The sequence below is a fragment of the Poromitra crassiceps genome (genome assembly GCF_964638095.1).
Source record: "Poromitra crassiceps genome assembly, chromosome: 17".
NCBI lineage: Eukaryota > Metazoa > Chordata > Actinopteri > Beryciformes > Melamphaidae > Poromitra > Poromitra crassiceps.
This window is the reverse complement of record NC_139635.1, coordinates 2,472,227-2,489,743: the sequence shown is the minus strand read 5'-3', so window position 1 is coordinate 2,489,743 and position 17,517 is coordinate 2,472,227. Positions and strand designations below refer to the sequence as shown.

The window sequence follows — 17,517 nt, the reverse complement described above, 5'->3', positions numbered from 1 at the left end:
ATTGAGCACACAGCTTATGACTTTTTGTCTTCTGCTTGGGCGGAGTCTTGATGGGTATATAAAACTGATATGGAGAAATGTACCGCATTTTCAGCCAGGCGAGGCTTTTTCTCGCCCAACCAACGGCGCGCTGTCGCCCTCCAGCCCTACATAAGCCTATGGCATATTTGTAGTTAAGCAAGTCAAAGCAAAACCCAGGCTTTTCCACACCTCTGATTCACCTAACGTTAACCCTACAACCCTGAAATACATTTTTTTAGAAGGCTGGCAACGCTAGGCTGTCATCAAAGTCAAACGTCACCATGTCTGTAATTTACTGCTTGCAGTTGCACTCAGAGCATGTATGTGTGTGTGTGACAAATTAGACCTGTGTGCCTTGAAAATAAGGTGGTTCAAAATAAAGTGGCTAAATGCAACCTTTTTCTTCTCATGTTTTTTATGAATAAAAACGGGTAAATAGAATTATCAATAATTATCGATATCGACTGATATGAAAGATGTTATATCAATATACTTTTTAACTATATCACCCAGCCCTACTCATGATATAATATACAGTCTCTAGAAGTGTATGATTCAACTTCTCCCATGTTCTAGTGCAAAAAAGCAAACAAACTGCAAAAAGAAAAGAAAAAAGAAACAACAATCGCAATAAATCGTAATATCGAATAATCGTAGAATCCCAATACTTAAAGGAACACTCTGCCCATTTTCAACCAGCTTTGTATCATTAGAACATCAGTAGTATATCAGAAAACTGTAAACTGTTTTGAAGTCTGTCATTTAATTTGACAGTTATTGAGTGTTAAAGTGTGGACCAGTGACATCACTGGTCCACACTAACTCAAATTAATAACTCATTAACTCAAATCAACTCTCAATAACTGTCAAACTAAAGTCATTCATCTAGTTTGACAGTTATTGAGAGTTGATTTGAGTTAATGAGTTATTAATTTGAGTTCGTGTGGACCAGTGATGTCACTGGTCCACACTTTAACACTCAATAACTGAAAATGGGCAGAGTGTTCCGTTAAGAATCGCAATATATATCGAATCGGCACCCAAGTATCGTGATAGTATCGAATCGGCAGATAAGGGAATCGGCACAGCCCTAGTAGTTTGCTGGATAATACTAGTATGGGGATTGTGCCCTTGTGAGCCCACCTGAAGAACCTTTATCAAAACAGGATCCTTCATAGCGATGTAACTGCCTTCGTCTGCTTGGAGGTGAGTTACAGTAGTTCCCTGCTCAAGGCTCCACCTCCTCTCCAACAGCACACCCGGCTCGCAGGAAATTATTTTCTCCCACAGTGGTGAGACATTGTACGACTTTTTGTACGAGCCTACATGGTCCTGCCAGACTCACTGTAGTTGTCTATTACCCATTTCTTGGACTTGGAGGATGTGGAGGCTGCAGGGCTAGCTAACATTCATCCAATGGACGAGACACTTACAGCTCAAACACACCATACGCCAAAGCCATGCAGAACTGAAGCTTGAGGCAGGCTCAAGCTGATCGGATGCTAACTGGTCACACCAGGAGCAGTCTCTTTTCCTCAGCGCCGGGCTTGGAGCTGTTCCTCTGGCCCCTCCCCCTCACAAATTGCATTGACTGCTGGAGTGAACGGACTCGCCTGTTAACAAGGACGCTGAAATGAAACTGCGTGGCTTTGGCGTGGGATTGGCGTATAATGTAAACGTGCACTTACACAGTAAGCAGTGCAGATTCTTCCTCAGCTCCTCAGGTGGAAATCTGATCTTTGACATATTTTTGTTTGACTTGGTTATATTTTCTCCGTCTTCTGGCCTCTCTCAAGTCCCGCCAGACGAGCAGAATTCTAAAAGCGGCCCGATGGTAGCATTAGTGTTGCCTAGGAACATTATGCGATGAATTGGAGGATGATGTTAAAACATTTAATTCCCACCGGGAGGGGCGCAGGTTCATCGGGCGTCCATACAGGCAGAAGATGGGAGTCATTTCACTGTTCATCACGTGATTGGGACGGGACAGGAAAAAAGTCAACGGGGGCAGGCGGCAGTGGGAGCAGGCAGGAGCAGGAATCATGACAGCAATAGACCAGTTTTTATAGCCTATATACTTATTCTTTTACGGGGTTTTTTCTAAGGAAGGTTTTTCCAATAATATAGATTTTGCAGTAACAACACCAAAGTTATAAAATTATTAGCCTATGGAACAAAAGTAAACGCAGTCGGGTACCAAGCGCGAGGGATTGATTGATCCAAGAGCGAGTGCAGGACGCAGTGGCTGATGCAGCTGCCAGGTGTGGAGTGGGAGAGATGAAGGTGCATAATGCGTATTGCCAGAGATTCAAGGCATGCGCACACCTCTCCACTGTCCTGACAGTTATTACTTTTCGCGGGATTGTTTTTTCATCAAGGCAAGGGCACTCTGGTTCTGTCTGTCCTTGGTGGTGGAGGCAGCAAACCAGACTAGTGATGGATGAGATGAGGATGGAATCCATGATGGCCATGTAGAACTGGACCAAGGTTTTCTGTGGCAGTTTGTGTTTCCTCAGCTGACGCAGGAAGAACAGCCTCTGATGGGCCTTTTTTGTGATGGCGGTGATGTTGTCCTCCCACCTGACGTCCTGGGAGACTATGGCTCCTAAGAATCTGAATGACTCTTCAATGTTGACTGGGGAGTCGCACATGGTGAGGGGTGCGGTTGGGGCTGGGCTCCTCCTCCTGAAATCCACAACCATCTCTACAGTTTTTAGCTCCAGATGGTTCTGGCTGCACCAGGAGGTCAGGTGGTCCACTTCCTTCCGATATCCAGACTTGTGCCCATTGGTGATTAACCCAATGAGGGTTGTGACATCCGCAGAGGTGTAGTGGTAAATACAGAGGTGGCTAAACAATCCAAGATGTTGTTTCCCCTCCCATCCGGTGCTGATGGTCCGGGGCTCCAAGACAAGCTTGCCCAGCCGCACGTACTGCGATCACAATTCCAAATGTTAGATCTATGCACTTGCTCTTTTTTCGGTTGCTTTTCATTTGTATAAGGGGCACTTTACACAAGGACAGTTTCCTATGGAAACGGGGAATTATTTTATCGTTAGTGCCTCCCTTTTAGACGGCGACGGCGAATTCGCGCTTAGGAAACGAGACATTTTGGAACCACCCTCCAGAGTGAAATTGTTTGAGACGCTTCCCGCTGAGCGGGGCTGAGGGCTCCATGTAATCGCTTTGGAACGGCACATTTCAGAAACTCTGACGTGCCTGCACACGCGAGTTGGCAACCAAATAAAACGTCAGTATGAATGAAGTTTGGCAACATTCAGAATTAAGCTACACTGCGGCCAACTTCAGTTACATGTTCAGAACGTTGCTGCTGCGAGGAGCCGATGGCTGTACCCGGTCGGCATTTAACGTTAGTTACAAAAGCACGTCGACAGTGTTTTCTCACTGCCAGTAGCCTACAGTTAACTAGCCTACAGTAGGGTTTGACAGATCACAGTCAGCGCTCCCGGTCATCGCTGCTCGTTAAAGATTTCCAATAGGCGTTATTCTGATAAACTGGTCACATATATGTTACATTCTCACCCGACAAATATTAAAACTTTAAAAGTTTGGGTTTTTTTTTTTGCTTGAAAAAAGCTTTTTGGCAAGTCTAAATGACTGCGGAAGGCGGACTCTACTTCCGTGTTTAAAAACCGGAAAGACGATTACGAAATTACGTCATGCAGCAGCGTCCTTGTATGGGCAAAGAATAAGGTGATCACACTGCCACCTAGCGACCTGGCATGTACATTACGGCGTTTTAAAAATTCAACAGCGCTCATGTAAACAGGGAGAAGGTGTGAAGGAAACGCTATTGTGTCGTTTCTTTCAGAAACTGTCCACGTGTAAAGAGCCCCTAAGAGAAGGCATCGAGCGCCCGTAGCTCACTTGCTCTTATGACATCACTGATGACCACTGCGTGTCACTGCCTCGCCTGCTCTGTGACATCGTAATTAGGGCAATCACCTAATTAAGAAATCCGGCTCCATCAGGTCCCCCAGGGGCGGAAGGCATCGTCTCTGTCTGGTTCCTCCCAATTCTACCTCCTTATACTCCCATTGCTTATATAGCCTCACACACTGATGACATCACGGATGACATCACTGAACTCACATTATTATATCACTGATGACATCATCAGTGTGTGTGTGTGCCCCCCATGACATCACTGATCAGTCTTGTCACGATGCCTCCTTGTGTGTGTGACATCACTGATCAGTCTTCTCACAATGCCTCCATGTGTGTGTGTGTGTGTGTATGCGTGCGTGCGTGCGTGTGTGCGCGTGCACGCCCTTATGACATCACTTTTGACATCATCACTGATGACGTCACATCATTAGCTAATTAGCCTAATTAAAAAACCCAGCTCTGTCAGGTCACCCGCGCTGGTGCCCTTTACACTTCCTGAAAGTTTCAGCCCTAGCACACTTAAAACGGCATAGCTGTGGCCGGACATAGAATTGAAACAAACATCGCCCACATACTCAATTTTACTAGCGGACCCGTGGGGACCCCCCTGTGAGTTAGGCCCCCCTGGTCTGGAACATGACATCATCACTGATGAAATCATCACTGACATCACATCATTAGTGACATCATCACTGACATCACATCATTAGGTAATTAGGGCAATCACCTAATAAAAAATCCAGCTCCTTCAGGTCACCCGCACGGGTGCTCTTTACACCCCCTGAAAGTTTCAGCCTGATCACATGTAAAACAGCACAGCCGTGGCTGGCCGAAATTCTGCTCACACGCACACACGGACACTTCTCTAATTATAATAAGATAGATGTCTTATACTGTTATCCGACCATGCAATACTGATTCATAGGCACTTTATTATTGTGCACTTTATTATCCTGCACTTTAAACTTGAGCTGGATGACTCGGGCCTATTCACATGTGTAGCCTACTTGTCTAATTTTATTTTTTATCTACTTTTTTTTACTAGTTTATATGTTATCTAAATGTTTTTATATGTTGCCAGTATGATTTGTTCTCTATGTTTTTAAGCTCGTTGCACCCCAATTCCAATGTAGTTTCTACTGCAGATGGCAAATAAACTGACTCTGACTCTTCCTGTGCATCAGGAAGTCAATGATCCACCTCCAGGTGGGCTCAGGCTCATACTCTTCTATAACAGTGAACCTAGCAAAAGAAGACATTTGAGGACATCATTTTGGGCTTTGGGGAAAAAGTTATTGACATTTTTCACCATTGCGTGACATTTTATAGACCAAACGACCAATATATTAGTCGAGAAAAAAATCCCACAGATTAATCTACAATGAAAATAATGGTTAGTTGCGACCAGTTGACATGGCCAAAATAAATGGGTGAAATTGAAGATGTACTGTATAGTGCCTTTTAAACATGTTATCTGGATCATGTCAGGCTAGACAGAGCAGGATATTTTCAGGTTTTGCCTTTCTAAACATGAGGGGTCTTTGTTAAGAAACAACTGGATATGAGCCGTTTTTTCTGCCAGTGGGCGGCGCGGGGGGTGGGGGGGGGGGGGGGGGGGGCGCGGTAGCATGTAGGCCTATCGAAAAAAAGAAATGTGATAGATAACAGCTTTAGCGAATTTGTAACCAAACCAGGGATTCCACTAGCATTTTTTCTGGCCGGCCAATTGAGCCGCAACATTCCAGAATTCCGGCCTTATAGAATAATTACCGGCCCAGTCAAAATGTAGCCTATTGAAAAAAGATAGATGTAGCCTGATCATTTCATAAATACATAACACATTATTGTATAATTCTTAGCAAACGAAATCTAAATTTTAAATCATTTTTTGATTTCCAAATAATTTTCTAAATATTCACTGCGGTGCGGTCTGCGCAAAGGGAGGAGCTGCACTCACACCGCTCCTTATTTAATTAATTAATTCGGTTCGGGTTTGCAGACCCATTAAGATTAAACAATAAAACACAAAAAACAAAAGCTATTATCCAACAAATGTATTTTATTATAGTGAATGAACTCGTCACACACTTTGTGAACTGAGTTTGTCATATATTCCCATTTAATTAAGCCTAAAGAACACTGGCGGGCCTACATTTATGTCTCTTTGCATCGAAGAACATGAAATTAAATAACTTGAAAGATAATCTAAATTAAGAAGTTGCCTACCTGCAACAAGCCAGAGATGAGACGTGCAGTCAGTCAAACTTTATAGCCTATATATTTTCTGAAGCGGGTCTATATTGACACGATGACGAGGGACTGCAGCTGGTTGACACGCGGGCATCCAACTCACTTTCAGAACGGACTTATAGCCTACTTCACAACATGAGAATATTTGCTTTACTTTCAACTGAAGGGCAAAAGGTAAGAATATTGTGTTACCTGTAGCCTACATCTGAGAACGAAATCCCTTGTTGCGTGTTGTGAGCTTTGAGATGATGCGCTCCATAAAGTGTTCAGACAAATAAATGAAAGCTGCCCATTAAATACTCCATGGCAAATCAATTGAGGTTCTAGTAGGTTATTTATGCTGAAATGATGTTGATATTAGTGGCTAAATTAACAGACATAATAATAAGCTTTACAACCTGCAGAGGACTTCTCTGTCGCTGCGAGAATTCTCGCAAATACGCTTGCGGCAGTTTCTTCATGATCAGCGCTCCGCATGTGCAAAGCAAACTTGCGATTTTTATCAGCAGCACTTGAGGAAACCGTGAGTTTGCTCGTTGATATAAGCGATTGCCCAAACGATTCATTAATTAATAAACTAGTGAACGTGAAGTGAGTCACGAAGAGCCACACCTGCCCACTACGGATATGCGGATAATGACCTGCCACTGTTAAACATGAGCCACGATTGCGTGGAAGCGGATCTTATACCGGTGGTCGAGGTAGATAAGATACGGAGTCGCGGGAGTGCGCATAGGCCGGCTAATTGTTGTTTAACATGCAGGCCAACCGGCTAGGTGCAGGTTATAATACGGATTCCACTGCATGTTAAGAAGTGGCTCCGCAGTGAATAGTTAGAAAATTATTTGGAAATCAAAAAATGATTTAAAATTTAGATTTCGTTTGCTAAGAATTATACAATAATGTGTTATGTATTTATGAAATGATCAGGCTACATCTATCTTTTTTCAATAGGCTACATTTTGACTGGGCCGGTAATTATTCTATAAGGCCGGAATTCTGGAATGTTGCGGCTCAATTGGCCGGCCTGACATGATCCAGATAACATGTTTAAAAGGCACTTTTGGGTATTGGATACTGGAACTATCTGACTTTGGTTTAGCATCACACATCCTTTCATCCATACAGACACTCTGAACAGGTCCAGTGTACCAAGGAAGGACCCTAAATAGAAGGATAAGAAATGAATAAGTCCCACTATAAACCATCATCTATGTTTTTTCACCTTTGATTGAAGAAAGAACAGATTAAAGAAAAGACATGATGTTGACTGATGCCCCCCCCCCCTCCGTAAATGAGTGCCTTAGTTGTCTTTATTATTGGTTTCCAAACAGACCATGGCTCTGTCCAGCAGCTGCATATAATGTAGTTCAAAGCCCCTGTTTAGTCCAAAATAGAGCATTTTTGAATCCAAGAACACAGATATGATGTCTTTATAGTGGGACATATCCTGCCCACCCGATTCACTTCAATACAACTGGCCCCAATGCAAAATTCGAACACTGTGACGTGAGGGGAAATGTCACGTGTCATTCTCCTCTCTCTCAGGTAAAGGCAATGAGCTGCGTGCTGCAGAGACGACAGAGAGGCACCTCCCACAAACCTCCCTCACCCAATCACAACACAGTAAGCCTCCGCCTTCTTCCAAAAGAGCCAATCCACACCGAGAAGAGGCACGGAGCTCACATACAAGTAAGCCCTCTTTTCCATGCTGTGTCACTTGGAGAGCGCAGACCTCGGCCGAGGCCAGGTCTGCTATAATATGCACATTTTATGAGTCGGCTCAGAATCCTAACCATGACCAAGAATGAGTGGTCGAACATGGCGTGCAATGTTAAAGGTGAATTTCCGTATTTTTCAACCTGGACTGCATTTAAATGTTTTGTATACTGTATAACTAAGTAATGTGAACAATCTTTGAAATTGGTGCAGTGTTGACCAAGATCGCTGTATTTGGCAGCCGCTTCTCGGGGTGTGGGGGTCCGTGTGTAAACACAAGCGGACAAGTTTGCACTTAGTTTCACATTAGCCATACACCTGTAAGAATATCTATTACTATGGTAATAATGACAGAGCAGGGGTAATCTACTGTGTAGGGGCTGTTTACACAACGTTAGCGTTTTGGCATGGAAAAAGCGCTGCCTGGAGCACTTTTTATGAGGAGAAATATAAACGGACGGACCGTGATAGTGATCTGACGTTAGCTTAGCATGTTAGCCTACCTCAGTAAACTCCGGTGGTTAGATGGTTAGCGCTTTGTTCAAAGACAATAGACAATTGTGGAAAAAGCGATCGAAGGCTCATTTCCAAAACATGTCCACTATAATCCATACTGCTTTATGGTCACTGTAATGCAGACATGGGACCAAGTCACTTCGGTCCAAGTCTCAAAGTCCCAAGTCAAGTCGAGTCCTTAGTTAAGGCAAGTCAAGTCCCAAGTCAAGTCACTTTTTCCCCCCACGCCCATTCGCCCAAGATACTGCAGTCTTACCTTGCTTTATAAAGAAAAAAAATACATGGTATTAATACTTGTCTAATAGTGATATTATTGGCCAATTTACAGTATCTAACCTGTTCAAAAATGAATTTAATTTGTATTATAATCATTGATATTCTGTGAAATAAATGTAATCAAGCAAAAGTCAAATAACTTTATAAACGCTTATTTATTTCAATAACCGCTTCAAAATCATAATCCTCCACGTCAGTTTTAAACGGTGAAATACTGACAGCCAGACTAAAATGTAATCAAACAAAAACAAATAGACTAGAAATAAATAGACAAATGGACTGTAACAATGTAAATAATATTAAATAAACATTTCCTCTCAATCACTGTTAAAGAGTGAAACACTGACAGCCAGACTACAACTACAGATAATGTGTCAAGCTTCAAGGCCCTCTAGTTGTGGCACATTAGTATAAAGGCTGTTTACATCCATAGTAGATAAAAAAAATAGCTGTCTTCAATGTCCTGTATGGAACCTAGAGGGCCTTGAAGCTTTGACACATTATCTGAACAAGACGCAGAACCCCACACCCCCCACTGGTTTTCTAGTGGAGGTGTCCAAGTTGGTCCTTTTAAAAGGAATTATTTTAAATTTGAAAGCGCATTTTATTTACAATGCCAGGGTGTCAGTGTGGGAAGTCCTTGCTCTCCCAACTATGCCAACCTCTTTATGGGTAAATTTGAAGAAGACCATGGGCCCTATCTTCCCAAAAGCGCTAATTTAGCGTTTGTGCTCGTTTAACGCCATGCGCAATGCAAATTGGGGGCGGACACAAGCGCATGCCTGTGATAATTGTACTGGGCATAGGCTGCCACATGCCAAAGCAGGCATTTCAGTGCTAAAATGTTTGGATGGATGGCATTATCCTATCATTAGCACCACGCAATTAGTTTGCGCTAAGAGCTTTGAAAAGGACCTTTTACGCGCAAATACCTCGCTGCGCTGGGAGCGCACCGTAATCTCCGTGCAGCGCACCGCAGTGCAAAAAATAATTCCTTTTGGATATGTTATTACGCACAACCTTGCCACACCAATACATCAAATTATGCTGCTAAAATTGGGTATTAGCAGATAATTCAGTGAGGCAATCAACTATAACTCACTGAGAAACTTTGATCACATCACAAAGAGGGAAATGAATTGAGAAAACTTGTTGGACAATGGACATAGGCTATTTACCTTCATAACCCGGAGGGTTGTTGGCACCACAGACGATCTGTCAATAAACTCTCTCTGTCCTCGCACGAGTGAGTACACTCTATTACGCATGGAGAGAATTACAGCATATTGCATGCCTCGCGCAAACAGCCATTGCCAGACGGGAATCTGATTGGTTTTGATTTACGTAATGCCCAGGATTGCCTGGCCACACCCGTGAATAATTCTGGTAGCTGAGGTATTTGAAACTGTCCACCATTTCCACTGCTGCTCCTCCGATGAAAAGGGGAGCGGGGGTGTGGCTCCTCTTCCTAAAGTCCATGACCAGTTCCTTGGTCTTCCCCACATTAATGCAGAGGCTATTCTCCCTGCACCAGAGAGGATTAGAGAAGCGTTGCAGGGGGAACTTGGTATTGATTTATCTTGACATTATATGGGAAAGAAGTCTCTCTGTGGTACAACTCTGCTCAGTTAATAGCACCAGCTGATCCAGTTTAAAGTCGCTCACCGTCTTCACTATTCCAAACATAAATTACACAAGATCTTCCCTTCTGTTTCACCACTGTGTGACAGGTGACAGGTGACAGGTGTCAGGTGTCTGAGGTCACACTATCTCATGCCTGACAGGATTCTGGGCCAAAATATTTGACTGGTACTCTAAGACCTACAAAATAACCCTTCAGCCAGAGGCAGAGCTTGCCATCTTCGTCTCTGACACTGGGGACACTTGTTGCCAAATAACTCATTCTGAAGGAATGGAAGCCCCCCTCTTCACCTTCTTTTCAATTGCGTTTGACGGACATGATCTCTGTTATACGGATGGAGAGACTCAGGTTCTTGAGAACCAACTCACTTAGAAAATTTCGAACTATCTGAAACCTGTTTCTAGCCGACCTCGATGAGGTTAGGGGCAACAGGTGATTGTTTCTCATGGACCCCTCGCGTGGGATCCCATGTACATTTCTTATAAGCACCTTATGTGGCTGGTAGCACCATGTTGTAATTGAATGTTGATGATGTTTGCATGTTTTTTCTTTCTTTTCTTTTCCTATGTCTGAGCCTCTCTGTTTTGTCTTGTTTGTGTACTGTTCTAAAAAAATAAAAAATAAAAATATTGAGGTGGGGGAGAACAACATAGGATGTGCACCAAAATCACATCCAGTCAAGAACATAGGGTCTGCAGGGAAATCACATCCAGTCAAGAACATAGGTTCCGCACCAAAATCACATCCAGTCAAGAACATAGTCTCTGCCTAGAAAAATATGGAGTTTTAAATTGGAAAGTGTGTACGAACCCTGCCAATCATTTCACATATTCTGGATAATTCACATTATCCGGGGCCAGGTCGCAGAGGTAGCAGTTCCAGCAGGGGACCCCAAACTTCCCTTTACCTGGCCAGCAGTGGCCACATTAGCCACCGTACTGGGGGACCCCAATACGGTACCCGATATTAACATTGCTGTTATGACCGATAAGCGATATTTTCTGATGTTGATATGATCTATATTAAAAACAGGTTTCTCTGATAATCACATTTTGTATACTGAAAAACACATGTAAACACCCCCAAAACATTTGGAAAAGCCCATAAATCCTAAATTGATCAGTTTCCACTCAATGTGACAATTTTGGCCGTTATCAGGTGCAAGATGTCTGTCTGCCTAAATCATATTGAACACCAGACAACATCTTCAAAAGTAATTAAGGTCTGGAAAAAGGTTTGAATGGAGAATGTTATGAACCTGTGAAGTGATGCTCAGGTGTGTTTCTCTCCAGCTGAGACTGACTTGAAGAGGAAGAGGCCGTTAGTCCCAGAGGAAGACGCCAGGAAGAGGAAGATATGAACCTGCTCACAGCACACACACACACACACACTCACACACACACACACACACACACACACACACACGCCCAACACTTCAGTAACACACACAGCATACAACATTTCAGTAACACACACACGCAGCACTCAACACTCAACAATAACACACATGCGTACGTACACACACACACACACACACACACACACACACACACACACACACACACACACACACACAGCACACAACACTTCAATAACACGCGTACACACACACGCACAGCACACAACACTTCAGTAACACGCGTACACACACACAGCACACAGCACACAACACTTGAGCTGGAGAGCTGCATGCATACGGGATTGTCAACCCGATCACCAGAATAAAATGTCAGTATTGTCCGTTTCTGCACTCCACAGATACCTACAATCTCAAAGTAAATTTAAAACCAAATGAAAGCCTCACTGCCTTTGCAACGCAACTTTGGTTATATTAAACAACTTAAAGCCGACCTGAAATGGCATTTCCAGGTGATGTGATTCCTTATCATGCCATCTTTCCAGTGAAACAAGATAGAGATAGCGTGAGGAGTTTGATTGAACTGTTGGGAAGTGGGCGTGTCTGTGATGAGGGACTGGAGTTGACTGACTGAATGTGAGGGGCGATGCAGGCGAGTGCTCTGTGCCTCGGACCAGCGCGAGACCACAGTCCCCACCGCAAAATAATGTATTTTACCGGACAAATGTGAAGCCTAGCGGTCACGTTTCAATAACAGTCTATGTACAAACACAATAATGTAAATGCAGCCCTGTGCACTGCGTGCTTGCTGGCTGGCTCACTGCACCCAGCCCCAGAGCACAGGACTGATGGTTTGCTCCTTCCAGGGGGACAGCCTCCTTCTCCCCGAGGGAGAGTGCTGGCTGCCTGCCTTGAAGCGTGCGATGAGCCGCAGTGACCTAAGTTTAATAAATCATCATATTCACAATGATAAAATAGGCCTTCTCAGGAATTTATCATATTTCTGCAAAAAAGTAATAACAAAATAACGTCATTTATTTTTGCAACAAATTATGGAAAGTAGTATCGATAAGAATATCGATAAGTATCGGTATCGATTATTGATACCAGTAGCCAGTAGGGTTGGTAGATCATGTGGAGCTGGTCATTTTAAAGGTAGCTCGCAAAGCAAAAAAGTGTGGCCAGTGGCCACCCCGACCATAACACCCTTACAGCCACTTAGGATGCTTCCTACTATTGGTCAAAAGTGACTTTCCTGACACTGTACTGTACAAACAACTCACCGCACTAAAATGAAGTGATGTTTGACGTTATTGACGATTTTAAAACAAAAATTAAAAGAAAGTTGTTATTTTAGCAAACATGTCACAGCCTAAAACTCAAAAATTACAACTTCCTACCTAGAAATGCTACTTATGTAGGTCGATTCCTTGCATGGCATACACAGCCAACGTATTTCACTTGAGAAACATGACATTCTATGTATCTGTGGATTGCTTGCATGGCATACACAGCCAACGTATTTCACTTGAGAAACATGACATTCTATGTATCTGTGGATTGCAGTCAGCGTTGTATGTTTATACAATGCTGACATTTCTGGCGACCAGGCTGTGATGTTGACTCAGTGTGTTGGAGGAGGTTATTGAAGATGTTTGAAGGACACGTTGGTGTGAGTCACGGGCTCTCTGTCCATGTATGTAATAGTCAGAGATGGGAAGTAACTAAGGACAAATACTTTGTTACTGTACTTAAGTAGCATTTTCAGGTATCTGTACTTTACTATTTATTTTTCTGACAGCTTTTTCCTTTTACTCCTTACATTTTAACACAAAATATCTGTACTCTCTACTCCTTACATTTTCAAACAGGCTAGTTTAGTTTTAATACACGACAGACAAAAACCATGTAACGTTTATCTGTGTTTCTCGTTTCACACACTCCCAGCTTTCACGCATTGTGTTCACCTTTTTTGTGAGAAAACCATATCACACAAATTATTAATCAAAGTATAGTCTTTATACATCTTAAAACATGTTTGTGGGCATCTTTTAAGTTTAATAGTATTTGAATTATATGAATATGACATGTGTTTGTTAGCTTTGCACAGAAACAGCCAGTAGAAATTATTTTTCCTTTTATACTTTATTACATTTCAAAGCCTGTACTTTTCTTTTTTACTTTTAATTGAGTAAACAAGTTAAATCAGTATACAGTTCAACTTTTTACACAACTAACTGTACTTCTACTTGAGTAAAGAATGTGTGTACTTTCCCCTCACTGGTCCGTGTCTATAACAGGATAGTGAGCACTGAGCAGTAAACAGGCGGGACACTACAAGCAGATAAAACTACAATGGTTTAAATCATATCTTGGCAATCGTGAGCAATGTGTCATCATGAATAATAAACAATCAGGTTTACTAGGGTGTAAAACGGGAATCCCTCAGGGGTCCATTCTCTGCCAAATCCTCTTCAGTTTATACATAAACGGTCTTCCAGAATCATGCCCTGGACCAGGTCTCCAGATGTATGCGGATGATACGATCATATATATGTCTGGTCGGACCACTACCTCAATCTCCACACAATTGACAGAACATCTAGAAGAATCAGTGGCTGCATGGCTCAAATGTTCTTGCCTAACACTGAACACTAAGAAAACCGTGTCAATTTGTTTCACGTCTAGGAGATGGACCTCACCGGAGCAAGTGAACGAAGCAAATACAGTAAAGCCCCTTTGAGACATGCCCTGGAACTCTGGAGTTATCTAGAGGCGACCCGGGTGGTGGTGTATGTATGAACACAATTTGGTGAGCTATGTGCGCTCCTGAGACCCTCCTTTGGTCCCCGATACTACCCTGTGGTCTAGTATGAGGGCCCTCCAGAGCTCCGTGACTGTACAGTAGCTGAGCTCAGTGAGTGGGAGGAGGCGGGGGAGCTGTGAAAGAGACAGAAAGCCCACGTGACGGATTATTATTATATAAATAGTCGATGTGAATGAGCGAGCGAGCAAACATCATGCAGTTTCAGTTTTTCCAAATGAAGCTCGAACCTGCTCCATGTGTCATCCAGTGTTGCTGGATTGAAACGCTGGTTTTGATCTATTTCTATAAAGCTTTGCGCAGCACACACCTTTAAAATAGAGCATTTTTGGACGCAAGGGTTGTCCTGCTTCCCAGTATTGGACATCGTTAGGTAGGATATCTGGATCTGGTTGCGCTCATGCCTTTGATTTCACGTTTATACACAGCGTTTGTGAATGATTCACATGCAGAACCGCAAATGCCAAGCAGCGTCAAGTCAGTCAGTATAAAACGGAAACTTCCGGGTACAACCTTCGCAATACCTACTGGCAATTAAATAAAGTAAATGCATGTGTAATGTTTTTTGTGCGTGTGATCCAAAAGATACAGAACAGAGATAAACAGGAAGAATATCTGCTGCCTTCAAAAAGTCAATTTTAACCCGTAGTGAGTCGACACGCCTAGCTTCCTGTATTCTGTATATTTCTAGCAGGATTGATGCATTTTAGGACTGATCTCTAGCTACATCAGAGTGAAACAGATGGTTGCATTACAGAACAAAAACCCAGTAAAGCCTTATAAAAAGACCTGTTTTCTTTGTAGCACTTGAGACTTGAGGAAATGGATGCATATGGGCGTGAGTTGTAGGGTTGTTTAATTAATTACTAATGTTATGCACAAGCGATTATATGCGCGAATGTTAGCAGGCAGTTATCACCAGTGGCGGACTGCATAATCGGGCACGTCGGGCAAATGCCCGGTGGCCTGGCCTGGCCTGCAAAAAAAAAAAAACTTTTTTTTTTTTTTTTTTTTCCAGGCCAGGCCAGGCCACTCACTGAACAGCAGGCCAGGCGCTGCCTACTGGTTTACTAGTGGTTTTATTACTTTATTCAGGTTTAAAGTGGGTGCATCTCATTGTAAAATTGGACTTGGCCCAAATTGGGCTTCAAACGGCCCAAATCGGGCTTCAAACGGCCCAAATCTGGCTTTAAACGACCCAAATTGGGCTTCAAACGGCCCAAATCTGGCTTCAAACGGCCCAAATTGGGCTTCAAACGGCCCAAATCTGGCTTCAAACGGCCCAAATTGAGCTTCAAACGGCCCAAATTTTTCGCAGGCGCCCTTCGGACGCCGGCACGCGCGTCGGCCCGTATCGGCCTGGCCTGCTTGGTATCTAATGCCCGGCCTGAATTATGATCCCAGTCCGCCCCTGGTTATCACCCATTATGTATTTTTTAGCAACTTGTTATCAGACTCATGTCATGATAGTTTGTTGAATGTCAATGCAATTCACTTTGTGCGATTAAGGCTATAGCCTATGCTCAGACAGTTGTCTTCTTGGCTTCATAGTAAGACCAGTGGTGCAGTGATTTTATCACTCGACGCACAGAAGGCGTTCGATCAGATTGACTACGTATTATCATATTATGCTAGTGCAACATGTTCAGTTATAACCAAGTCAAACAGGTTTCTATTACTTCGCTCGGTCCAGCAGGGTTGCCCTCTCTCGCCGGCTCTCTTCACCGTTGCACTCGAGCCCTTTACCTTAAGAATACGTGGTCACCCAGGTATTGCGGACCTTGAAGTCGGAGGTATTGAGACACGTATCAGTTTGTACGCCGACGATGTAATAATATTATATTATACCATAACTCAGAAAGATCGATCCCCCCTCTCCTAGAATTAATCAACTCTTTCGGTAAGCTGTCTGCATACACAATTAACTGGACGAAGAGTGACTTTATGCCTCTCTAGGATGTCTTCAATCCCGGCTTCCTGGAAAATCTCCCATTCAAAGTCTCACCTATCTTGGCTTGACCATACTCGGAGATCACAAATTGATATTTAAGTTGAATTTTCATGATTTTGTCTCAAGACTTAAACAATCTATAGAAAACTGGAAATCCTCCCTTTGTCCATGATTGGCCATATAAACTCAGTTAAGATGGTTTCACTTCCCAGGTTCCTCTATCTGTGTCAAAACCTTGCCATCTTTCTTTCTCTTTTTTAAAGAGCTGGACTCCGTAATTCTGTCGTACATCTGGAATTATAAACCATAGAATTTAAAAAATTCACTTGCAAGTCTGAAGGAGGGCTGGCTTGTGTTAAGGCACTACTACTGGGCTGCTAATGTTAAGGCTCTAATGTTCTGGCGGCAAGGGACTCCTGGCAATTTAACTCTCGGTGACCCCCTGTGGCTGAAAATGGAGGCCAGCTCTATTGCCAACTCCTCTCTGCCAGCTGTATTATTTTCTAAGCTAGAGAAGCCAGGGACTTTACGGAATAAGTTTTGTTATGAAAACCTCAGTCAGAATTCTAACACACTTGTTGGGAGTGTTTCGAGTTAGTGTTTTTTGCCAGATGTTTCTGTCCACACACCAATTTGTCTTAATCACTGTTTTTTACCTTCACTGTCAGACAAAACCTACCAAGCCAAGAGTGAGAAGGGGCTGGTCTCCATCAGAGATGTATACTTAGATGGTCATTTTGCATCCTTTGATCTTCTGAAGAGGAAATTTGAGTTGCCCAACACGCACTGGCTCACATACCCAGTGGTGTAAATGGTAAATGGCCTGCATTTATATAGCGCTTTTATCCAAAGCGCTTTACAGTCAGTAGGAACATTCACCGATTCACACACCGATGGCGGCAGGTTACGACGAAGGGTGCTGGCACACCAACGGGAGCAATTTGGGGTTCAGTGTCTTGCCCAAGGACAATTCGACATGCAGACTGAAGGGGCCAGAAATCGAACCACCGACGTCTTTTATCTAAAGCAATTGGTGGACGACCCGCTCTACG

General features: G+C 43.2%; 1 protein-coding gene across 1 annotated transcript in view; it reads left to right on the top strand.

Moving 5' to 3' along the window:
* Positions 1-13,966, top strand: part of LOC310791722 (dnaJ homolog subfamily B member 6-like) — a 73,705-nt gene extending 59,739 nt beyond the window's left edge. Inside the window, exons 9-10 of the mRNA XM_083653376.1 lie at positions 7,729-7,872; positions 11,626-13,966. Of these exons, the coding sequence (XP_083509502.1) occupies positions 7,729-7,872; positions 11,626-11,693 (212 nt within the window). The 3' untranslated portion in view covers positions 11,694-13,966. The remainder of the gene's footprint in view (positions 1-7,728; positions 7,873-11,625) is intronic.
* The last annotated feature ends 3,551 nt before the right edge of the window (positions 13,967-17,517 follow it).